Source organism: Staurois parvus, unplaced genomic scaffold (assembly GCF_062004578.1).
Source record: "Staurois parvus isolate SC_StPar_1 unplaced genomic scaffold, SC_StPar_1.0 ptg000053l, whole genome shotgun sequence".
Classification (NCBI taxonomy): Eukaryota; Metazoa; Chordata; class Amphibia; order Anura; family Ranidae; genus Staurois; species Staurois parvus.
The window spans coordinates 3,255,608-3,281,803 of record NW_028317849.1 but is presented as its reverse complement, the minus strand read 5'-3'; the positions used below and the strand labels follow the sequence as shown (position 1 = coordinate 3,281,803).

General features: G+C 43.0%; 1 protein-coding gene across 14 annotated transcripts in view; it reads right to left on the bottom strand.

Moving 5' to 3' along the window:
• Nucleotides 1-26,196, bottom strand: part of FCHO1 (FCH and mu domain containing endocytic adaptor 1) — a 192,992-nt gene that overhangs the window by 7,272 nt on the left and 159,524 nt on the right. For all 14 annotated transcript variants that reach the window (XM_089667280.1, XM_089667349.1, XM_089667334.1 and 11 more), the window contains one exon: nucleotides 12,389-12,553. In XM_089667280.1, the coding sequence (XP_089523406.1) occupies nucleotides 12,389-12,553 (165 nt within the window). The remainder of the gene's footprint in view (nucleotides 1-12,388; nucleotides 12,554-26,196) is intronic.

Here is a 26,196-nt window from a genome sequence, read left to right as displayed (position 1 = left end):
AACACCAGCAGATGACATGGCTCCCCAAATCAACACAGACTGTGGAAACTTCACACTGGACTTCAAGCATCTTGCAGTGTGTGCCTCTCCATTCTTCCTCCATACTCTGGGTCCTTGGTTTCCAAATGAGATGCAAAAGTTGCTCTCATCAGAAAAGAGGACTTTGGACCACTGAGCAACAGACCAGGTCTGTTTTTCTTTAGCCCAGGTAAGACGCTTCTGACGTTTGTTGTTCAGGAGCGGCTTGACAAGAGGAATATGACATTTGAAGCCCATGTCCAGGATCCGTCTGAGTGTGGTGGCTATTGATGCACTGACTCCAGCCTCAGTCCACTTCTTGTGAAAGTCCCCAACACTTTTGAATGGCCTTTTCCTGACAATCCTCTCCAGGTTGCGGTCATCCCTGCTGCTTGTGCACCTTTTTATTCCACTTTTCCCTTCCACATAACTTTCTATTAATGTGCTTTGATACAGCACTTTGGGAACATCCAACTTCTTCTGCTATTACCTTTTGAGGCTTTCCCTCCTTATGGAGGGTGTCAATGATGGTTTTCTGCACAACTGTCAGGTCAGCAGTCTTTCCCATGATTGTCATTCCTACTGAACTAGACTGAGCGACCATTTAAAGGCTCAGGAACCCTTTGCAGGTGTTATGGCTTAATTAGCTGATTAGAGTGGGACACTTTGAGCTGAGAATATTGCACCTTTTCACAATATTCTAATTTTCTGAGATTGTGGATTTGGGGTTTTCATGAGCTGTAATCCATAATCATCACAATTATGACAAATCACGGCTTGAACTATCTTGCTTTGCATGTAATGAGTCTATCTCATATATTAGTTTCACCTTTTAAGTTGCATTACTGAAATAAATTAACTTTTGCACGATATTCTAATTTTTCAAGTTTCACCTGTACATACTACATACTAATCCAAGGAATTGCGGTTAGAACCACCTCCTACCGAGGTGGGGGAGCGGTCAGCCAGGGAAACGCTAACACGGACATCAGGTGTCCAGTCATATGCAACCCCGTAAAACGTTTAACTCATCAGCCTCCCCGGGCCAAGATGAGGCTATTGCAGTCAACCCAGTGTGTAGCTAAAAGGTCTGCGTGCACTTGCTGGCCAGGCTGGAGTGACTACTAAATTTTGTGATCACAGTGATTCTGCCATGATCCTAAAACGCCCACGTGTGAATGGAGCTGCCCTGGTTCACACATGTGATTCTGCATGTGTTTTCGAACGCACAGATTTGTTTGACAGGCTAGATATTATGAGTTCCTATGGAGGTGGTTTACACAGATATGATGCACACGCATTGTTTTGAGTGCCTTTACGAAAAGGGTCTTGTGTGAGTCTGTAGTGCCGCATTCCAGTCTCGCAAGTGATAGAATAGAGTAGCATGTGGAGAAAACTGTTCTCATAGGATTGCTATTGACAGAAGTTTTTGCATTGAAATCAAAGGGACGCGATTTTGCATTGAATTCAATGGGACACTTTTTTGCACTTTAGTCAATGGGACGTGTTTTTGCACTGAAGTCAACAGGAGGCATTTTTTGCCTTGAAGTCAACGGGATGTGATTTTGCAATGAAATCACTGGGACGCGATTTTGCATTGAAGTCACTGGGACGCGAATTTGCATTAAAGTCACTGGGACGCGAATTTGCATTGAAGTCACTGGGACGCGATTTTGCACTAAAGTCACTGGGACGCGATTTTGTAGCAGCGCGTTCCAGTCTCGCTAGTGATAGAATAGAGTAACATGTGGAGACAAGTGTTCACATAGGATTGCTATTGGCAGGAGTTATTGCTATTGGCATTGACGTTAATGGGACGTGCTTTCACGTCATTGGCATGCAATTTTGCATTGAAGTCTGTAGGATTCATTTTTACATTGTCAGTGGGAGGCAGTGTTTGAACTCTGGAGTCAGGAAGCAATTTCCAGGTGCCATGGCGACCTAGGGCCTGGGATTTGTTGAGTCCTGTGTTAACTGTTTCCCAACAACATAGCACACTGCAAAACCGGTTGGGTGCACCAGTATGTACAAAGAGCAGAATTCAGTGCCCAGCGCACCACACACATTGGCTGTCATAAAAAGGGGAAAAATACAAAAAGAAAAGAGGCATTAAGTGCACAAACCTATTATACATGTTTTATGTAAAAGCAGAAAGAGGTCTGGAATAACTCTGTAATTTGCACACTTTAAACTTAACTACCATGGATGTAAGAGTTACATCTGAACAGAACTGCTTGCAGTAGGCCAATTTAGTAACCCTATACAACCGCTGCATTCTCTAAGGCTGTAAAACTCATGGTCCATAGGCTTACGCATGAGATGTGCCATGTGTGCATGGGCACACCCTAATCACCCCATACGCAAAGTAAATCCCTGATTTTGTGTTCATAATTTCCAATTTAGTGAATTCATACTGCAATCATAAGCTGCAAATTGGGTTGCTTAAAAAAAAAAAAAAAAAAAAAAAAAGGAAAAAATACACAGTAATCATCACTATGGAGGGAGTGTGTGTCTGTATATGTGTTTGTGCTTTGGGATGCACAACCTAATTCAACTGGCTGTGCACACCTACGTCCTAGCTCCTTAAGTGATCATAAACATATACCCGAATGGTGCCTGGTACTTTGCCACCAATCACATCTTCAAGATCTGTAAATGTTGCGACTGCTGTACTCATTTATATGGATGTGATTAGGCAACTAAGGGCTTCTCCAACCCATGTCCCCTGCCTTCGCTCTATTCTCTGTGCCTTAAGAGCCTGTGTCCTCTTCCAGAATCCCCCACCCCCCACCCCACCATGTGAGCAGTGTCTGTCTGCATTGGTTACCTTTGATACATGCATCAGATGCTTTATTTGCCTCATGTAAGCCCACTGATTACTTTAACAATCAGCAAGTTTGCAGCCTCAAAGAGGTGTCTAGTATGGCAGGCAAAGTAAGATAAACTAGAAAAGCTACAATTTCTGGGGAAATTGTGTGAAGTGTTCTTGCCTCCACCTACAACTGGAGTGGGCGGAGTAACTGTGTGGAGTGTTTGGAGTGAGTAAAGATAGTAAACATTACAGTAACCAATTGATTGATCACATTTAAAAAGTGCACATGGCAAGCTTGATAGAGTGAGAAATGCATTTCAACTTTTTAATTATTTATATAGCACATTTAATTGCAATGTTGTTGCCCAAAGTGCATCACAGTTACATTAAAACATACATTTATAAAAACATTAGCAGCATTATCACCTCAAATACTCTCTACTGTAGAAAATGTATTTCCAAACCTTAACCAGAAGCCGGCCAAACTGTCACAAATTCAAAATTAGATTTCAAATAGGGCAGAGAAGAGCGGTTAAAAACAAACTGCTCCAAATTGCTCACTTCACTGGTGTCTTCAAATGGTCATAGTTTTAAAAACTGTAAATCCTACAGCAAAGAGGTTTATATTGTGGGAATCACAAGACCCAGACCTACATTGTGATGCATAGTATGTCTCTGAAATATTAAAAATGAAGGCACAGTGGCAGTTTAGAAATTGTCCTTCAAATTTGAGGTGGCTAGAGTGCAGTTTCAATGAATGTCAATGGGTGGTGTGAGCTGTGAACAAATGGTCATATTGTGAAAACTATCAGGACTGTGGCTTAGCCGTGGACATTTTTAGTGGCAGCAGAGATAGCTGAACATTTTGATATAAGATTTGTTTAGGTGGGCTTGAAAATGAGGGAGTGATGGCAGTTTAGAAATCATGTCCTGATTTTTCAGCTCACACTCTAGCTTTGTCAGCTCCCACTCTAGTTTTGAACATTCTGCCATTCATTCCTATGGGACCAATTTCACCACAAAAACGCCAATATTTTGTGAACCATTCGGTTCCACAAAGTAATAGCACATCAATCGGGAACAATCCGCACGTTTCGGTATATTACTGTCTATGTAGTGTAAAAACTGTGGGAGGAGTTAGGGTGGTAAATTTGGCTATAATAAGAATATATATGTGAGATAACAGTAAGTGGTCTTGCCATGCAAGATCTCTTAATGAAAGACAGGCTGAGATTCAAAAAGAAGTATCTAGCTGTATCAATTTGAGATTGGCAGCAGAATGGTTGCTGATCACAACATTCTTGGAACAACAGGGTACCGAATTTGACAGGTACCCACTCCCACTCCGATCAAACCGGAAGGTGTCCTTCCTCCCTCCTTCCCTGTAGTCTTTTGGGACACGTCACAAGTCCCAGAAGTCTACAGGATCATTCAGGAAGTGCAGTGCTACTCATGCATGCACAGTATGTACCCAGCTGTGAAGCCGCAAGCTGCCACAGCCGGGTGCCCACACTGAAGATGCCGGCCGGTGAAACGGTTTTTGTAGCTGCTGACTTTTATTTTTTGACAGGGTGAGTGGAACTCCGCTTTAAGTAAACTCAGAAATGCTCAGTAATGAGCATTGCTAGGCAGCGGCAGAGGAAGATCTTAAAAGTGAAAACCCAGGATTTTTGTACTGATCATAAAATCCATTTCTTCAAGTTCATTAAGGGGCACAGGATCAGTAGTTATTCTAATATGAGTGGGCTATACTGCTGCCTTCAGGAGGATTTAAATACTGACAAACAAAAAATTTGGCCAGCAAGGTATACCGTATTTTTCGCTCCATAAGACGCACTTTTTTCCCCCCAAAAAAGGGGGGAAAATGTCAGTGCGTCTTATGGAGCGAATATAAAGCGGCCGGTCCGGTATTTCTGCCGCCACCATGTCAGAATACCGGGCCGGTCGCTCAGCTGTTCTCTCTTGCAGGGCCTTACCTGTTCCTCGCTCCAGCGCTGCACAGTCTTCCCGCGCTGGCTTCTGTGACAGCCGGGTGCCCACTGCGCATGTGCTGCGCTTTGTGAATGATCCGGTGTCCTCTGGGACACATGAAAGGTCCCAAAAGGCGCCGGGCCATTCACAAAGCGCAACGCTTCTCGCACATGCGCAGTGGGCACCCGGCTGTCACAGAAGCCGGTGTAGCATGAAAATCTGTCTCCTATGAGGATCTGTCCCCCTCGACGTATCTGCGCATGTGGCAGTTTCAGGCATTAGCAGCCGATCGGCGATCTCCGGCACATGCGCAGATACGTCGAGGGGGACAGATCCTCATAGGAGACAGATTTTCATGCTACACCGGCCCGGGAAGAAGAGGGAAGGCAACTCCGCGGAAGTGGGAGCGGGTACCTGTCAAATTCAGGTACCCGCTCCCCCTCCCTCCCCAAAGGTCAGCAGTCTCTGGTCATTCCCTGCACTGTCCGCAGTCTCTGGTCATCTCCTGCACTGTGTCCGCAGTCTCTGATCATTTCCTGCACTGTGTCCGCAGTCTCTGATCATTTCCTGCACTGTGTCCGCAATCTCTGGTCATCTCCTGCACTGTGTCCGCAATCTCTGGTCATCTCCTGCACTGTGTCCGCAATCTCTGGTCATCTCCTGCACTGTGTCCGCAGTCTCTGGTCATCTCCTGCACTGTGTCCGCAGTCTCTGGTCATCTCCTGCACTGTGTCCGCAGTCTCTGGTCATCTCTTGTACTGTGTCTGCAGTCTCTTGGTCATCCCCTGTACTATGTCTGCAGTCTCTGGTCATCTCCTGCACTGTGTCCGCAGTCTCTGGTCATCCCCTGCACTATGTCTGCAGTCTCCGGTCATCTTCTGTACTATGTCTGCAGTCTCCAGCCATCTACTGTACTGTGTCCGCAGTCTCTGGTCATCTCCTGTATTATGTCCGTAGTCTCTGGTCATCCCCTGTACTGTGTACGCAGTCTCTGGTCATCTCCTGTACTATGTCCACAGTCTCTGGTCATCCCCTGTACTGTGTCTGCAGTCTCTGGTCATCCCCTGTACTGTGTCTGCAGTCTCTGGTCATCTCCTGTACTATGTCCGCAGTCTCTGGTCATCCCCTGTACTATGTCCGCAGTCTCTGGTCATCCCCTGTACTATGTCCGCAGTCTCTGGTCATCCCCTGTACTATGTCCGCAGTCTCTTGGTCATCCCCTGTACTTTGCCCGCAGTCTCTGGTCATCTCCTGTACTATGTCCACAGTCTCTGGTCATCTCCTGTACTATGTCCGCAGTCTCTGGTCATCCCCTGTACTGTGTCTGCAGTCCATTGGTTCAGAATATTTTTTTTTTCTTGTTTTTCACCTCTAAAACCTAGGTGCGTCTTATGGTCAGGTGCGTCTTATGGAGCGAAAAATACAGTAATCAGTATTTAGGAGTAGATTACAAAAAAAGAGGGGTGGGACATATGCCCCTTAAAGTGGAACTTTAGGTAAAAACTAAAAATGGGTGGACATGTATGATTTTTAATGCAGAAGAGACATGCTTTGTCTCTTCTGCATTAAACTACCTACCTGCTTGTACAAAATTTGACAGAACTCCTGCGCATGCACGCGAATGATGCCATCCCCGCCTGGCCAATGACAGCGGCCGGCGTTCTGGACCTGGAAGCCTGCCAGGCGGGGAGCTCTGGGACAGTGCATTGTGGGACTGGAGACAAGTATTGTTCTGCTTTAAAGTGGCAATAAAGGAGAAGTAAAACCAACGCTCTTTTGGCTGTACTTCTCCTGTGGATCACAGGAGTGTAGTTTGTTCTGCACTCTTGTGACCTGGCTGGGGGAAGGTGTTGAATTCAAAGTCAGGATCCACCCCAGAGTCTGGAATGGCACCTGGCTCGGCCTCTCAAGGAGCTACTGAGAGCCTGAGATGACCATTCCCTCCCCCTCCACAGCCCAGCGCTCCAGTGAGTGCAGTGGGGGCAATGCAGACACCGGTGACTGACAGTCACCGCTCTCTGCTCAGAGCAGCTGTGAGAACTTAGTGATCAGAGGTCATGTGATTGCCGAGTTCTCACACTTAGAGCCAGCGGAGGACCGATGCTTCCTTCTCCTAGGTAAGTATAAATGGGAGGGGTGAAAAAAGTCCACACTTTTTTAAATTACATTTTTTAATTAAACGTGCCCCCAGAATGTTTATGCCATAATGTGCTAGTATGCATCCCATATCAGCACATTATGACAGACTTATACCTGTCATAGTAATCCCTCTAGCGATGTGTTGTCTCCATTTATGCTGGCATTTCCATCTTTGCCTGGTATTTCTTCTGGGTTCTGTATGTTCATACGCTTGAATGGTGGGACTGCAATGATGTCACTCGTGTATGCACATGTGAGTCACATCATTACAGCTCACAGTGGGAGCTGTAAATAGGCACTAAGCTGCACATGCATGGTTCAGTGTGCATGATGGCGGAGAAGCATTTAAGAGTTCATTACTGCTTTAACATAAAGGTTAAAAATCTGATTTTACAACAAGCGTTCACCCGATATAAATCCGCCTTCCTCACCTACACTTCCTCCTTCCACGCTGCCAAGCAAGCCTACTTTGTAACCCTCATCAATACCCTCTCCTCCAGTCCTCGCTGGCTCTTCTCCACTTTCAACTCCCTGTTCTCTCCGCCCCCACCTTCACCCAGTAACTCACTCACCGCCCACGAGATTGATAACCACTTCCAAAGCAAGATCGACGCAATTCGCAGGGAAATCGCCACTGCTCAGACTTCTGCCCCACCTAGCATCCCTCACACGAAAACCCCCTCAACATGCCTCTCCTTCGACCTCGCCACTGTCCAGACCTCCACCCCACCCAACATTCCTCACACTAAAACCCCCTCAACACTCCACTCATTCGACCCTGCTACCACTGAAGAAGTCACTAAGGTCTTCTCTGAAGCTCGCCTTACCACCTGCCCCCTTGACCCTGTCCCCACACAACTCCTACGATCACCCTCCTCCTCCATCCTACGCTCCCTCACCCACATCTTTATTCTCTCCCTCTCTACTGGCGCATTCCCCTCCCCTCTGAAGCACGTGCACATCACTCCCATACTTAAAAAACCCTCCCTGGATCCCACCGAACTAAACAACCTTAGACCCATCTCCCTGCTGCCATTTACATCCAAACTCCTCGAGCGCCTAGCCTATAATCGCCTAAGCTCCCACCTCACCGACAACAACCTCCTTGATCCCCTACAATCTGGCTTCCGTCCCCTACACTCCACTGAAACCACCCTACTCAAACTCACCAACAGCCTGCTAACCACCAAAGCCAATGGCCACTACTCAGTGCTACTACTCCTCGACCTCTCTGCAGCTTTCGACACAGTCGACCACCCCCTCCTCCTCAAAAAACTATACTCTTTTGGCCTCAGAGACTCCGCTCTCTCCTGGCTCTCTTCCTATCTATCACAATGCTCCTTCAGTGTTACCTATAATGCTGCCACCTCCCCCTCACTCCCCCTCTCTGTTGGGGTCCCCCAAGGTTCTGTCCTCGGGCCCCTTCTCTTCTCCATCTACACCTCCTCCCTTGGTCAACGTGGTCACTCCCACGGCTTCAACTACCGTCTCTATGCCGATGACACTCAAATCTATCTCTCTACCACCCGCCTCACCCCTTCAGTCTCCGCCCGAATCACTAGCCTTCTGAATGACATATCAGACTGGATGTCACTCCACTTCCTCAAATTAAACCTTGCCAAAACCGAGCTCCTAGTTTTCCCCCAGCCCGCCTCCCCCCCTCCCGACCTCTCCATCACGACCAACAACGCCACCATCAGCCCCACCCCGCAAGCCAGAGTACTAGGTGTCATTCTAGACTCCAGTCTGTCTTTCCAGCCCCAGGTCCAATCGCTGACAAATTCATGCAGACTCCACCTCCACAACATCTCCAAAATACGCACGTTCCTAACTCCAGAAACTACGAAGCAACTCATTCACTCCCTTATTATATCACGACTTGACTACTGTAACTCCCTCCTCGCTGGCCTACCTCAACAAAGGCTATCCCCGCTTCAGTATATCCTGAATTCTGCGGCCAGACTCATCCACCTTACTAACCGCTCCGTATCCGCCACCCCCCTCTGCCAATCCCTCCACTGGCTTCCGATTGCCAAACGCATAAAATTAAAATGATTAACATTGACGTACAAAGCTGTTCATAACACTGCCCCAAACTACATCACCGACCTGATATCCATCTACCACCCAAAACGCACTCTCCGCTCCTCACAAGACCTCCTGCTCTCTAGTTCCCTGGTCTCCTCCTCCCATGACTGTCTCCAGGAATTCCCCCATCCTCTGGAACTCACTACCCCAATCCATCAGACTGTCACCTATCCTCCTCACCTTTAGGCGCACCCTGAAAACCCATCTCTTCAGAGAAGCCTACCCCGCCCTCACCTAATTGCCCATCTCCTCCGCTCTTCCCACCACTCCATCCCCCACAGCTATTTCCTCCTATACCACTCTCCCCTCCCTTCTAGATTGTAAGCTCCAAGGAGCAGGGCCCTCGAACCCCTCGTGTACTGTATTGTATTGTTACTGTGCTGTCTCGTGTACTGTCTCCCATTATAATGTACAGCGCTGAGTAAACTGTTGGCGCTATATACTGTGTAATAATAATAATACAGTAGGTACCAATATGCAGTTTTCTTTATCGTTTATTAAAAGACACAGGGACACCAATTTTTCTGATACGAGCAGGGCATTAAAAAGCAGTCCAACTGAGGAGTGGAAAATGCAGCTAAAAAAACTTCTGAAGGACCTTAAATCTGACCCTGGCATCAGATGAGGTCTGAACATCTACCTAGCAAAGTGTAGAGAACATGTAAACAGATGTACTGGACAGAGACCTGGCTGAGGTGAAGAGACAAAACTACTATAAGGGCTCGTTCACACTTGACTGTTTTACCAATGCTTGCCAAACGCCCCTTTAACGCTCGGCAAACGCCGCATGCGCGGTTTAGCGATGGTTGCTAGGTGTTTGCCAAGCGCTAAAAACGCCCCACAAACGCCTATAATGAAATTTGAATGGTGTTACTGCTCCGCAAGCGCCCCGCAACCGCACCGCAAATGCCGACCGGGCGTTTGCGGAGCGGCACCATAGACTAGAATAAGAGGCTTCAACGCCTCCTGACTCGATCAGAGGCGTCCGTTTTGTCGCGACGCTAACGCTCCCATTAGAACAGCACCATGTGCTGCAATGTGCAGAATTGTCAGAGGCATTTGGGAAGCGGTAAAAACGCTTCCCAAACGCCTCTCTGCCACCTGCACCCAACGCTAGTGTGAACGTAGCCTAAGAAGGCAAAAGGTTATATGCCTCAAGATTACTATATTGTTTAGTTTAAGCTAGTAGCTTTATCCTGGGTTTTGGGTATAGATACAAGTCTTGCAGAGGTGATAGCCACAATGAATGCAAACTTGTGAGGGAGAGAGGAAAGGGGAATATCTCTAAACAGGTTAAAAAGACGGTCTTTGAAGGACCAGCAGGACCATAGTCAGATCCCATGAAGTCACACAAGGTTTTACAAGGGAGGTGCGACAAAACTTGACCACCCAAAAAAGAAACTAGGGGTCCTTGGAAAATGATTGCATGGACCAAGATTTATGCTTTAATGGTGCTCAGGGGCAAATATTGATTGAAACCAATTTATAAGATAGGAATTTATTTATTTTCTCACGTAAAACAAAGTAAGCGATCCATGTGCGATGACCTTGAGGTAGACTTCCTAGCTTTTAAAAGCATTGGAATTAAGGACTCCGAGAGACTACTGTCTCTAGAGACCTATGTTTCAACTGCCATGCCATTAAAACCAGTGTCCGTGTGGCCGAGTGATAAATCTTTTGGTCAATCAGGAAGAGCCCATGCGGTGTCTGTCAATATATTGATCAGGTCAGAATACCACATCTACCTGAACAGCCTATGAGTATCACCAGAATTCCCTCCATCTCAACCCTGCAGAGTAGATTAACAAGATATTTCAGGAGAGGAAAGGCATACTGATCCCACCAGAGCATCCACTGCTTAAGCCAGAGGATCTCTGTACCTGGAACCAAGCCTGTGCACTTTGTTATCGAACCTGGAAGTCAGGAGGTCCACATTTGGCATCCTCCATCAGTGTTACAGGTCCTGACTCTTCCAGGTAAAGAGACCATTTCCATGGGTCCAGGTGCTATCAGCTGAGGTGGTCTGCTCTTCATCTGTCCACACTTAGTATGTGACCGGCAGACATGCCCTTAACATGGAGGTCTGCACAGACTAGTATCCTTTCTACCTCTTGTCCCAGGCCAGACTTCTGGTTTCTCCCTGATGGTAAATTTACACCACTGCTGCAGCATTCTCCAACTAAATTTTGTTCTGATGACCCTCCAGTTGGGCTGTCCAACATTGCAGAGACTGCCAAATCGCAATTACAGATCACTTTGACATATGGTTTTCACTAACGGTTCCTTTCTTATATGGATTTTCTCCATATTAAGCTTTTTCTATGACACTTTTTTTTTTTTTTAAGCCAAACTGTTTTGAAAATGTTTCTTGTTGCAGGATAATAGCTATTAAAAAGTTAAATCCCACCCTGGGATCAATGTAAAAGGAAAGGTAGTAAAAAAAATAAATAAATAAAAAATTAGCTTTAACACGGAATGAAGCTGTAATGATACCTTCACTAATCAATGACTTATAAACAATTACACACACTTGATTACAGCTTGTTTTCCAAGCTCATGCTTCAGCTGTAGCCTGATAAAAGCACACAGGAATTGTAATAGAATTGGTCAATTAAAAGTGGTATGTAAACATATTGCCTGTTTTTCTAAAGCACAGCACTGAGTATATTCTTACCTAAGCACAAAAAGGCAGAGTACTCAAAAGTTATCTAACCCCAAGACCCAAAATATAATATATTTCATCTCACCATTCCTTACACATTGCAGCTGTATTTGTTTTCTTTTCTGTCAGGTGAAGAAACATTTCTGCAAGTATACAATGTTTCTGCTGATCCTGTCAGAAATCCAGAGACATTGTCACTTCCTTTGGACTAAACTAAACTCTCAAAGCAACTTGATAAGCCTCCCCATCTATCATCTGTGAGCTGCCTGTCCCTAGGTAATGAAGATGAGGAGATGTTTGTGATCCATATCAATAGAGGAATCTAGTGAGACAACACTGCTCCTCCACAGATACAGCATTGCGAGTGAGTGTTGTCCCCCAAACACATGAAAGTGTGCTGCTGGCTGGATAATTTGTTGAAAATTAAAAGCCTAGGAGAAAAGAAAATAAACACCACATCTAGGGACTGGTGAGCTGCAATATATAATTTTTTTATTTTTAGGTTTAGATACTTTTAATCAGAAAAGTTTTATTAGAACAAAGCAAAATCATTTCTGAACATTCGTAATTACATTGTACAATACTGCATCTGCACGTTACAAGTTAAATCATGGTACTAAGAAAACAGCCATGTCAGACCCAATCCTGGCACTTAGATACACTTTAATATAAAACTGTATAAAGTATTGTGATATTACCTGCTGCAAACCTCTTCTTGACCAGTGACATCCTGTAACCAGAACCCACCAGCTCTATGTCCACCCCAGATAAAGTACGACCTTCACATGTAAACTGGGCAGCAGCTGGGGTGGGAGCACTACAACCACGAAGTGGCTGCCAGCGAGCATATAGCCTTCCACCACCTGTAACAAGTAAAATAGAACAATCATAAACCCTATAACCAATTAACAAAAAAAGCATATACCCTATAATCCGCTGTAACATATCTCCTGGCGTTCTCACATTAAACCTTTTGTGATTCCAATGCATCAAATGTAAAATGTCCCTTGCTGTAAGAATGTTAACCAACTTTGCAGTTGAGATCTAGGAATGCATAAATGTGTGTTCCTAGTTCTCAGACCATGTGTCAGACAAACGAGTTATTCAGTTATTGTTATGAAGTTAACGGACCCAACTAAACTTGGTCTGGGCATCTAAGGTTAAAAAAAGGTTCAGATCACAAGCACAGCATAACATACACAGAAAACTCCAAGACAAATGTACAGTTAAAAATATATTCCTTCTATGACAAATAAGCAAATCATATTTTACTAAAACTGGGATGTAATTTAAAAGAATTAGAGTACATGGACATTTGCAGATGCAAGAGAGCTCTAGAGTAAACTCCCCCCATTTTCCTGTGCTGAAGGTGGTACATACAGCTGCCATAAAATCGCTTATACTCGTGTATGGCCCATTTCCCAAATGCAAAACTTCCATTTGTGATAGTCGAAAAAGCAAACACATTTGCCTGGTTTGAGGTTAGACCTGGATGATGGTGCTGCACTTGACATACTGTACGTATTTGCAAGCCCTTGTCAATACTTGTCATTTGTATGTTACAGCTCTCTCAGATTCCCCTGTGCCTTTCTACTGTATTCCACAACCGATAAGAATGAGATATGTAACCAAATGTTATCCATTTAAAAATGCGGCAGGAGTACTTGGCTGTCTTCTTCTGCCTACATTTGTAGCTATTTACAGCTCGATGATACAGTGTCACTTAGACCTTTAATACTAGCCCCATTACTGTCCGTGTAAGTCAAGTACCATTATCATTTTGCTTCACTTCTTTAATAGACTGTCACCAACTTAAAAAGTTGCAAGTAAAACCGCAGAAAAATCAAGAATTTTAAATTGCTTATTTGCTGCAGTGTTTTTTCTTTCACAATATTTTTTTTTTATTGACCTGTAATGTGCCTTAGAATGTGCTAAAAATATGTGACTAGTCAATTCCATAGCACAGCCCCCTCCCTCTTGCACGTCATACCCTTCTCCTCCTTTTCTGGCAGTCTCATTACTGTCTGTGCTGGCCCAGAATCTCCATCTCTCCTGTCACCTTTGATGAAGTTGCTGGGGGAGGACCAAAGGAGAATACTAAAGAATGTCCAGCTCTAAATCTGCTAGAGCTGTTAATATCACATCCAAGATGGCAGTGCCCAGCAAGTAAGTAACGTGCCGAAAATAGGCTCTTGGGTGCTGGTATTGATCAAAGACAACATTTGGCTTTAAAGGGGTTCTATAGGCTGGGTGTTTTTTTACCTTAATGCATTCCCTGCATTAAGCAAAAAAAACAGAAAAAACAAAAACACACACCCCACTAATTTCCACACCCCAAACACTTTACTGAGCCTGTCAGGGATCCAGCGCTGTGCCTGGCTGCAGTCTTCTCTCCTCTCTCCCTCTTCTCACAGGGACATAAAATGCTGTGAGGAGGGAGTGGGGGCAGGGCCGAGACATGCTGTGTGTGTCTATGGAGTGCAGCTTCATAGACACATACAACTTGGGAGCGAGCACACACATGTCCCCATAGCAAGTGGCTTGCTCTGGGGATACACAGAGAAGAGGTGGAGCTTGGAGCACTGGTAGAGGACCCCAGAAGAGGAGGTTCGGGCTGCTCTGTGCAAGACCATTGCACAGAGCAGGTAAGTATGACATATTTGTTATTATATTATTTATTTTTTTTAAATCTAGGCTTTACAATCACTAAGGAAAAAGTGATAACTTTTTCAAAACTCCAAAAGGTGACATCCCCCTCTGCCAGTGCCCATTGTGGCTCCTAGGCTGCCCTGTTCCTTCAGGGAGCCTGGGACCATGATAAACAGCAGTAACTTATAGAACAGAAGTTGATTGGGAAACATCTGTTTCCCAATCCCTCCTGTGACTGACGAACCCGGAAGTAACTTATGCAACTTCTGAGTTCACAACTGTCATTTTTAGGATACTGTAGCCAATGATCCAGTTAATATGTGCTTGATTAGCTGTAGTTGAAGGCAAAGGAGGGGAGACACTTGAGGTCTAATGCCCTGTACACACGATGAGAATATCGGACGAACGATCGGCCGTTTTTTTTCCCCTGCTAGTCTCACATCGAAAGGGAAAAGGTTACTAAAGATACAAAAATTCTCCTATGAAAGAAAAGAAATTTGAAAGTGATGTCATGTATTGCGTTGTATTTGTATTGTATTTTCAGACGACTATTGTACTGATTAAACGAAAATCATAAAATCTGATGTCGTATGAAAAAAATGTTTGCGCTTGTCCCTTCGGATATTGTCGTACGAATTGGCTCTCGAAAGCTGTGTACTGATGATCCGATCATCGGTCCTCGTATGAAAATTTTAGTACGATTTTCTTATAGTGTGTACGAGGCACAAGTCCTCATGTACACTGGACGTTTTGATAACGTTGGTAACATTAACTGTGTAAAGTAACATTAACTGTGTAAAGTTACGTTTTTCAGCATTTTTGCATTAGCGTTTTGCCGCGATTAGCAGTGTTTTCAGTTTTTATTTAAAAAAAAAAAAACTTTTAAAACAAGTCCAAAAACGCCGGTTTGTGGCGTTTTACCATGTTTTTCAGCGTTAGAGCGTTTTTACAGCTAAAAAACTCCTTTAGAAACCCACTAGTCCTGGGTTTTTTTTCCAGCCAAAAAACGTTGATTAAAGTCTGTGTGTGCATGGACACATCAAAAGCCAAAAACATCAGCTGTAAAAAAGTGTGCATGAGGACTAATAGAACACCGATATCTTCATAAAAAGGACTTGCCTATGCTATCAAATAGCAGGGTTGTTAATCTCCTTGTGATAACAATATTAAAAAAAAAAAAAAAAAGTAAAAACCTAAAAAGAACCCCCCCCCCAATGCAAAGCCACTATGGCGTACACATATGTAAGAATATGGCGCACACATTATGTAAGAATAAACTGCACCACATATGTGAGGTATTGCTGAGAGTGAGCAGTCATTCAGGGGTCTGAATTAACCCTTCTATTTTACAAAAAAAATGGTATTATATTGTGTTTGCTTGCACTAAAATTAATCTTATTGTATCTATGCGTTTGCATAAATACCGGGTGACATAAATAAATGTAACTACCATGATTCTATCCTACAAGGTCTTTGCTTTCAGAAAATATATAATTTGGGGTTTAAGGTAATTTACAGCAAAAAATGCTAATTTTAACGTGTGCAAAAATGTGTGCACAAATGGTTATTTTGAGAAGATTTTTGTTGAAATTAGCAGTCTGGCAACAGAGTGTCTTTAAAGTAAAAGTAAACGCATCAGCATGAGAAAACAGCTCTGTAGAGCCAATGCATGTGTCAAATATGGTAAACCATGAATATATTATAAGATGTGTTTTGTTTTTTGTTTTTTAATTCGGAAAGTAAATTTGCTGTCCAAGTTTCTATTTATAAACTAAGATATTTATACATTGGGGGAGTACTGTATTTTGCTTTTAATGCTTTGATGTCAATCAACCTCTGTGGATGGGGAGAGGGGGTCCACCTCCAGTGCATGGACAAACTAAAAGGAAAGAAGACACAAAGGAAAGGGGAATAGGGAGTAGCTAGATGAGAGAGGTAGGGAGAGAGAAAGAAAATGTTTGGCATCCTATTTAAATTACAGCAATTCAGATTTTCGACTGATTATTCTTTTTTTTTCTAATTTTTATTTGGTTTAAAAAAGAAAAAAAAAGCATTAGAAAGACACAATCAAAAGTAGGATTAGGATAGAGCACAAGCACATAAGGTGTGTAAGGGAAAGGGGATGGTTATCATGTAATGTCTAGTACCAAAGCACATCATTGTATACATGTCGAGCTACAATTCTTCAGTTTTTGACATAACAATTAGTTGGCAATATCCTCTGTTATTTAGAGGGGGCCAACTATGGATCCATGTAAGTCAGTGGGGGTTGGAAGGTAAATGTGCGGTTAAGAAATTAAATATACAATAGGAGCAGGTATGTGCAAGGGTTAAAATATAGATAATGGTATAAGATCCTGCTTGCTTGTTAGGGACAACGCCCTAAGCTTGTTTATTGTTATCATGCTTGAATCACGAGCTATGTGTTATATTATGTATGTGTAACTCCCTTATTGGACATATATAAAAGTAAAGTACTCTTTGTTGGTAGAAAGAGAACACCACCCGGTTACCATTCTACTATGCATGTGTATTTTGAGATGAAAACAGGAACAATAAAGTTGAACACTGCTTCAAGATACCTTGTGTGTCTGAGTGCATTATTCCCGAAGCTTCGTGTCTGATAATGTGGAATGGAGGTTGCCAGCATAAGGTATAGTATAGGTTAACAAAATAATCCTTTTAGGTATGCATGGTCAGTGATGTATAGTGGGAAGGGGAAAGAGAAAGAATCTAGGAAGTTGGGGTAAGGCGAAAAAGGGGGTTACAAGAGGAAGAGTAGGTTTACACCCCTGAGGGACTTTGTTTTCTCCTGATAAACCCAGGCTCTTGCTACTTAAATATGTTCTAATAGAACAAGGACTTTCTACATTTTTCTTCAATGTGGTATAGCAGTGATTAGGTCTCCCGTGGTTTTGATTTCCTGAACCTTTGAGATCCACATATTCACGGTGACTACATTTTAGGTATATACAGTGGATATAATAAGTCTACACACCCCTTGTTAAAATGTCAGGTTTCTGTGATGTAAAAAAAAGAGACAAAGATAAATCTTTTCTGAACTTTTTCCATCTGTAATGTGACCTATAAACTGTACAACTCAATTGAAAAACAAACAAATCTTTTAGGGGGGGGTTGGAGGTAAACCTAAAAAACAAAAATAATGTGGTTGCATAAGTGTGCACACCCTCTTACAACTGGGGATGTACCGGTATACAGAATTAAGCAGTCACATTCAAAATCATGTTAAATAGGAGTCAGTACACACCTGTCATCATCTAAAGTGCCCCTGGTTAACCCCAAATAAAGTTCAGCTGTTCTAGTAGGTCTTTCCTGACATTTTCTTTGTCGCATCGTACGGCAAAAGCCATGGTCCGCAGAGTGCTTTTCCAAAGCATCAGAGGGATCTCATTGTTAAAAGGTATCAGTAAGGAGAAGGGTACAAAAGAATTTCCAAGGCATTAGATATCTATCACACCATGGAACACAGAAAATATGGAGAAAATATGGCGCAGCAGTGACAAGAACTGGACGTCCCTCCAAAATTGATGAAAAGACAAGAAGAAAACTGGTCTGGGAGGCTGCCAAAAGGCCTACAGCAACATTAAAGGAGCTGCAGGAATATCTCGAAAATACTGGCTGTGTGGTACATGTGACAACAATCTCTTGTGTTTTTCATATGTCTGGCCTATGGGATAGAGTGGCAAGATGGAAGCCTTTTCTTACAAAGAACAACATGCAAGCCCAGCTAAAAATTGCAAAAACACTTCTGAAGTCTCCCAAAACCATGTGGAAAAATGTGTTAAGGTCTGAGGAAACATAATTCCAAAAGATATGTTTGGCGCAAAAAACAACACTGCACATCACCAAAAGAACACCATACCCACAGCGAAGCATGGTGGTGGCAGCATCATGCTTTGGGGCTGTTTTTCTTCAGCTGAAACTGGGGCCTTAGTCAAGGTAGAGCAGTGTTTCTCAACTCCAGTCCTCATGGACCCCCAACAGGTCATGTTTTCAGGATTTCCCTCAGATGAAACAGCTGTGGTAATTACTAAGGCAGTGAAACTGATCAAATCACTTGTGCAAAATAATGGAAATCCTGAAAACATGACCTGTTGGGGGTCCATGAGGACTGGAGTTGAGAAACACTGAAGTAGAGAGAATTATGAACAGTTCCAAATACCAGTCAATATTGGCACAGAACCTTTAGGCTTCTGCTAGAAAGCTGAACATGAAGAGGAACTTCATTATTCAGCTTGACAACCAAACAAAGCATACATCAAAATCACCAAATCAACAAATGAATGGCTTCACCAGAAGAAGATTAAAGTTTTGGAATGGCCCAGCTAGAGCCCAGACCTGAATCTGATCAAAAATCTGGGGGGTGATCTGAAGAGGGCTGTGCACAGGAGATGCCCTCGTAATCTGACAGATTTGGAGTGTTTTTGCAAGAAAGAGTAGGCAAATATTGCCAAGTCAAGATGTGCTATGCTGATAGACTCATACCCGAAAAGACAGTGCTGGAATAAAATCAAAAGGTGCTTCAACAAAGTATTAGTTTAAGGGTGTGCACACTTATGCAACCATATTATTTTAGTTTTTTATTTTTACTTCCCTCCACCTAAAAGATTTCAGTTTGTTGTTCAACTGAGTTGTACAGTTTATAGGGTACATTAAAGGTGGAAAAAGTTCTGAAATTATTTAACTTTGTCTCATTTTTTTACATCACAGAAACCTGACATTTTAACAAGGGTGCGTAGATTTTTTATATTCACTGTAGGTCCCTTGCAGTGTTTATCAAATGTGTGAGAAGCAAGCATTTGCATCTCACCATTGGGATCAGGTTCAAATAGCTTGGGAGCTTCAATGGCAGCTAATGGTAGCTTAAAACAGTGGAAAGTTGGCCACATAGATTAGAGTGGGGGGTTAGAGAGATTGCTAAGTATTCCATACTGTGTTGGGCTGAACAAAATTGGCCTTTAACCCCTTGGCGCCGGCACCTCCCGGCCCTTTAAGGGTTTCAGAAGCGGGGTGGGGTTTTAGGGTCATGTGAGCGCTGTGATTCGCTGTCACGGTGGTCACATGATTGGGAAAGGTCCCGATCGAGAGAGGAGATCGGGACCTTTCTGTGAGTACCGGACATGTGTGCTGGGAGTGCGCAGGGTGCTCGCTCTCAGCACATATGTTTTACTTAATTGCACGCAAATGTGCTACAATGAATGCAATAAGAAATGTAAGAGTGTGATCAGGGTAGCTAAAATATATTATAAGAAACATACAGTATTGCTGCAGAAAGTAAAAAAAACCCAATTTGAATAAACCATCAAGGCCAGAGATTACACCCAAGAGTTCCTAAATAACTTATGCTATAACGGGATCAATGATTGTATTTTTAAAGGACACCTTACTGACTGGAATGCTACCAAACAATTGGCGAAAAGCAAATGTGGTACTAATAATCAAAAAAAGAGCTAAGAAATGTACCAGGAAACTACAGACTAGTCAATCACCAATAGTATGTAAAGTATTAAAAGGAATATGAAGGGACAAAATCAAAGAATTTGACAGGGAAAATGGTGTCATTAGTAATAGCCAACATGGATTTTTGAAGAACCGTTCTTGCCAGACTAACATTTTAATTTAAGTTAAAAATTTAAGCAAGTGAACAGTAATTTGTATTAGGGAGGGCCAGCGAACATAGTTTACCTAGGATTTTGCTAAATTACTGATACAGTGACTCCATAATGCATAATTTAATGGGTCACTTGGCATCGATAGAATTGTATGTACATGGATATAAAACTATTACGCATGCATAGAGTGATAAATGGCTCATTTTCTGAATGGTCTAGAGTTCTGAGTGGTGTGCCCCAAGGCTCTGTCCTGGGACCAATTCTGTTTAACATATTCATAAATGATACAGAGTTTGAAAAACTGTTCAGTTTCAATGTTTACTGATGACACCAAGCAGGGAAATAACTTTACATCAAGATATAGCAACTTTATAAGTCTTCAAAACTTTAAAAGACCTTGATAAAATAGAGTATTGCTGCAGAAAGTAAAAAAAAAAAAAAAAAAAAAAAAAAACACCACACAATTTGAATAAACCATCAAGACCAGAGATTACATTAGCAATATGGCAGATAAAGTTTAAGACTGAAAAATGCAAGATGATGCACTTGGGAGCCAAAAATATGCAGAAAACTTAAGGGAAGAACCTATGGGGGAACTGATGCTGGAAAATGATCTGGGTATCCTTGTATATGACAAATTCAGCAATAGCATGAAATGTCAAGCTGCAGCAAGCAAGACTAGCATACTACTATCAAGCATTAACCATCTCAGATCTGCACTGTTTCACCCCCATCCAACCCAGGCGAAATTAGTTTTTTTTTATCATTTTTCTAGATAGATAGAGCTTTCTTTTACTGTTATTTAGTCACCACTGTTTTTTTTTTAAATTCTTTGTTATTGAAATGAAAAAACATTGAACATTTTGGAGAAAAAAAACCTACCTTTTCTTTGTTTTTGTTATAAAATTTAGCAAATAATCTTCATAAATTTAGACCAAAATGTATTGTGCTACATGTCTTTGGTAAGCATAACCCAAATCAGTATTATTCAGTCTATGTGAAAGTTATAGAGTCTACAAACTATGAAACACTCACACGGAAATAAGTATTTGATCCCCTGCCGATTAGTCTAAAAATCGAATGGTAGTTGTGTTGTAACACAGAGACAGGATTGCAGCAAAATATTCCAAGGAAATGCATGTCTAACAAATGATACACTGATTTGCATGTTAATGAGGGAAATAAGTATTTGATCCCTTTTACAAAACAGGACGTAGTACTTGGTGGCAAATCCCTTGCTGGCAATCAGAGGTCAGATGTTTCCTGTAGTTGGCCGCCAGGTTTGCACACATCTCAGGAGGAATTTTGGCCCACTCCTCTCGGCAGATCCTCTATAAGTCATTAAGGTTTGGTGGCTGACGTTTGGCAACTCGAACTTTCAGCTCCCTCCACATATTTTCAATCGGATTAAGGTCTGGAGACTGGCTAGGCCACTCCAGGACCTTAATGTGTTTCTTCTTGAGCCACTCCTTTGTTGCTTTGGCCGTGTATTTTGGGTCAATGTTATGCTGGAACACCCATCCACGACCCATTTTCAATGCCCTGCTGAGGGAAGAAGGTTCTCACCCAAGATTTGACAGTACATTGCCCCATCCATTATCCCTTTGATGCAGTGCAGTTGTCCTGTCCCCTTAATGTTTCCACCACCATGTTTGACAGTTGGGATGGTGTTCTTGGGGTCATAGGCAGCATTCCTCCTTCTCCAAACACAGCGAGTTGAGTTGAGACCAAAATCGAGCTCTTTGGCATCATCTGACCACAACACTTTCAACCAGTCCTCCTCTGCATCATTCAGATGTTCAGTGGCACACGTCAGACGGGTCTGGACATGTGCTGTCTTAAGCAGAGGGACTTTGTGGGCACTGCAGAATTTCAATCCTTGTCAGCGTAGTGTGTTACCAATTGCTTTCTTGGTGACTGTGGTCCCAGCTGCCTGGAGATCATTGACAAGATCCTCACGTGTAGTTCTGGGATGATTCCTCACTGTTCTCATAATCATTGACACTCCACGAGGTGAGATCTTGCATGGTGCACCAGACCTAGGGAAACTGACAGTTGTTTTGTGTCTTTCTTCCATTTGCGAATGATTGCACCAACTGTTGTCACCTTCTCACCAAGCTGCTTTGTGATAGTTTGGTAGCCCAGTCCAGTCTTGTGTAGGTCTACTATCTTGTCCCTGACATCCTTGGGCAGCTCTTTGGTTTTTGCCATGGATGGAGAGTTTGGAATCTGTTTGTTTGATTGCTCCTGTGGACAGGTGTCTTTTAGTCTTTTATACAGGTAACAAAATGAGAATAGCAGCACTCCCTTTAAGAGACTGCTTCTAATCTCAGTTTGTTACCTGTATGAAAGACACCTGGTAGCCAGAAATCCTGCTGAATGAAGGAGGATCAATTAGTTATTTCCCTCATGAACATGCAACTCAGTGCATAATTTGTTAGACATGCATTTCTTTTGAATTTTTTGTTGCTATTCTGTCTCTCAGTGTTACAATACACCTACCATTCGATTTTTAGACTGATCATTGCTTTGTGAGTGGGCAATCATTCAAAATCAGCAGGGGATCGCGTGTGCGTGTGCGTGTGCGTGTGTGTATTTAAAAATCATTCAGTCTTGAAGTACTGACTGCCCATCTCATTTCTTGAGGCCCTAAAGTGCCAGAACAGTACAAAAACCTGCATATGACCCCATTTGTGAAAAGCAGACAGTCCAAGGTTTTTAATAAGAAGCATGGGAGGTTTTTGAATTTTTTTTTTTTGTTTTTTTGGAAACCGAATCAAAATTTGTTTTCTGTTTACACAGTTTGCATTTTAACGAGTTATTTCTAACACAAAGCATTTGCAATTAAACCCCACAACACATTTTGCTATGCCTTCAGATTATGGGATTACCACACGTGAGAAGTACTCACAACCTAGATGAATAGAGGAGCCCAAAACCCAAGGAGTACTTTTGACCTTTCAAGGAGCATTAATTTGCCAATTTAATTTCCTAACTACCAATCACATTTCCTAATTCCCTGATGTGCCAGGACAGGGGAAACACCTAAAAAATTTACCACATTTTAGAAAGCAAACAATCTAAGGCAGTGGTCTCCAAATTGTGGCCCGAGGGCCAGATGCAGCCCTTTGCTAGCCTTTATCCGGCCCTTTGGGCACTATTCCCGTCCACCAATAGTGGAGCATAATTTCTGCCACTGACACTAATGATGGGGTACTATTCCTCCAACCAATATGAATGATGGGGCACTATTCCTCCAACCAGTACCAATGATGGTGCACTACTCCTTCAACCAGTACCAATGATGGGGCACTAGGGGAATTACACCCTAGAACACATTCTGCTACTCCTCCTGAGTATAGATTTACCACATGAGAGTGTGAGAATTTTTCACTGTTTGGACTGATTATGTAATGGACATTGTATCTTGTGTATTACACAAATCAACCAATTGTTTCAAAACCAATGTACTGTAATGGTCGCCTCTGAATGAGTGGTCAGGGAATATAGCTCTGGTAAGTGGTTGCTCCCTTGAATGCCATGGTCACTGAGTGTCCAGGAAGTACAGGAGGCTGAAGAAAAGGAAGAACAAAAGTTTGTGTGGTTCCAGGTGTGCGGTTGTTGGCAGGGGATGGCTGAAACTGGTGTCTTGTAGTCAATGGAATGTGCAGATGGGTCAATTCAGACCACAAGCAGGTCAGCAGTCAAAGGATCGGTCTAGGCAACAGGCAGAAACCTGGTAACAAGCCAGGGTTAGTACAGGTAGCAGAAAGAGGTAACACGGCACTGGTGTGGTGGTGATCAGGACCACTGTTGTTGGCTTACACTGGTTGGGTCACTCTGAGATTGATATGGCAACAATCAGGGACACCATTGTTGGCTTACACTGGTGTGGTGACACTGCAAATGGTGTGGCGGAGATAAGGAATACTGTTGCTGGTATACAGTGGTCTGGTGACACTGGGATTCGTGTGGCAGTGATAAAGGACACTAACTGGTGTGGCGGCAACTGTGTGGCAAATAAGGTTTAATGTTGATAAATGTAAAAGGTATGCATTTGGGGGCTAAAAACATGCAAGGATTGTACATTCTAGAAGCAGAACTGGCGGAGTCAATGGCTGAGAAAGGTCTGGGTGTTCCAATGGATCATAAACTTAATAGCATGCAATGCAAGCTGCAGTTTCTAAAGCTAGCAAAATACTTTGTATTAAAAGAGGTAGCGACTCCAAACAGAAAGACATCATTTTGCCCCTGTAAGACCTCATCTGGAATATGCAGATCAGTGTTCGGCACCAAATCACAAAAATAAAATTGGCGAACTGAAGAAAGAGCAGAGAAGGGCAACCAAACTGATAAAAGACATGGAGGAGCTCAGCTATGAGGAAAGATTAGCTGAACTAAATTTATTCTTTCTTCAGAAGAGGTGATGAAGGGGTAATATAATCAACATGTATAAATACATACGTAAATGGTCTAAATAGTGAACTTTGTGTAGAGTTATTCACTTCTAGGTCATTACAGTGGGCAAGGGGGCACACGTTAGAGCAGGGATCGCCAAACCTTTGAAACAAAGGGTCAGTTTACTGTTCACGAGGCTTTAGGGAGTGCCAGTAGCAGTAGACAATTCTCTGGTGTCAGTGGAAGTAAACAGTGCCCCATTATTTGTTTTAGTGGGAGGAATAGTGCCCTATTGCTGATAGCAGTGGGAGGAATACTGCCCAATCATTATTAGTTTCAGTGTGAGGAATATTACTGCAAGGGCCAGACAAAGGCAAGCAAAGGGCTGCATCTGGCCCCAGGCTGCAGTTTGTAGGATACTAGTCTAGAACAGTGGTCTCCAAACTGCGGCCCTTTGCTTGCCTTTATCCATCTCTCGGGGATTTATTCCACCCACTGACATAAATAGTGGAGCATAATTCTTGCCACTGATACCAACAGTGGGGCACCATTCCTCCCCTGGACACTAATGATCAAGGATTATTGCTCCCACTTACACCTGTGATGGGGCACTATTACTTCCACTGACCCCCATCAATGGGGCATTATTCCTCCCACTGACACCAGTGATGGGGCACTATTCCTCCCACTGACCCCCATCAATGGGGCATTATTCCTCCCACTGACACCAGTGATGGGGCACTATTCCTCCCACTGACACCTATGATGGGGCACTATTCCTTCCACTGACAACAATGATGGCACACTATTCCCCCCACCAATGCCTATGATGGGGCACTATTCCCCCCACTGGCACCAATGATGGGGCACTATTGCTCCCATTTATAGAGCACTATTGCTCCCACTGAAACCAATGATGGGGCACTATTGCTCCCATTGATGGGGCACTATTGCTCCCATTGATACCAATGATGGGGCACTCTCTCTCCCACTGACACCTTTGATGGGGCACTATCCCTCCCACTGACACCTGTGCTGGGGCTCTATTCCTTCTACTGACACCTGTGATGGGGCACTATTCCTTCCACTGACCCCAACAATGGGGTATTGTTTTAACCACTGGCACCAATAATGGGGCATTATCATTGACGCCAGGACATTTTCAACTCACAGTGCGGCCATTCTTAAGTTCGAAGGATACGAAACTGGCCCTTTATTAGGAAAGTTTGGAGACCCTTGGTCTAGAAGAAAAGGAATTTAACCTTCACATACATAGATTTCTTTCGCAGTAAGAGCCCTAAAAATGTGAACTAGACTCCCTCAAGTACTAGTTCTGGCCAGCTCAGTAGATAGTTTTAAAAAATAGCTGAATTCCAAAATGCACAAAACATAACTGGATGATAAAAGTTAGAGGTAATAAAGCCAGGGGTAGTTGATCCAGGGAATATCTGATTGACTCCTGGGGGATCAGGAAGGCATTTTTTCCTCCCACTGTAACAAACTTGATTGTGCTTTATCAGGTTTTTTTGCTAACTGTGGGCAAAGGATTGTTTATATGAAGGTTTTCTATTAGTTTTTTTTCTGTTGGTTGAACTAGATGGACAAATGTCTTTTTCAATGTAAATATGTAACAGAAATAAGCATAAAAGGCATTTTATTGATTATATGGATTTAATTTGGATTTTTTTTTAAGACTCATCAGTGCTGTCACCTGAAGATAGTCATGAAAAATGTAATTTAGTACAGTATGCCTTTTGCTACTTACAGTATTTTGCCATTTTAAAATCACAGGCCATCACCTTCCCCATTATCAAAAAGTATCTTCT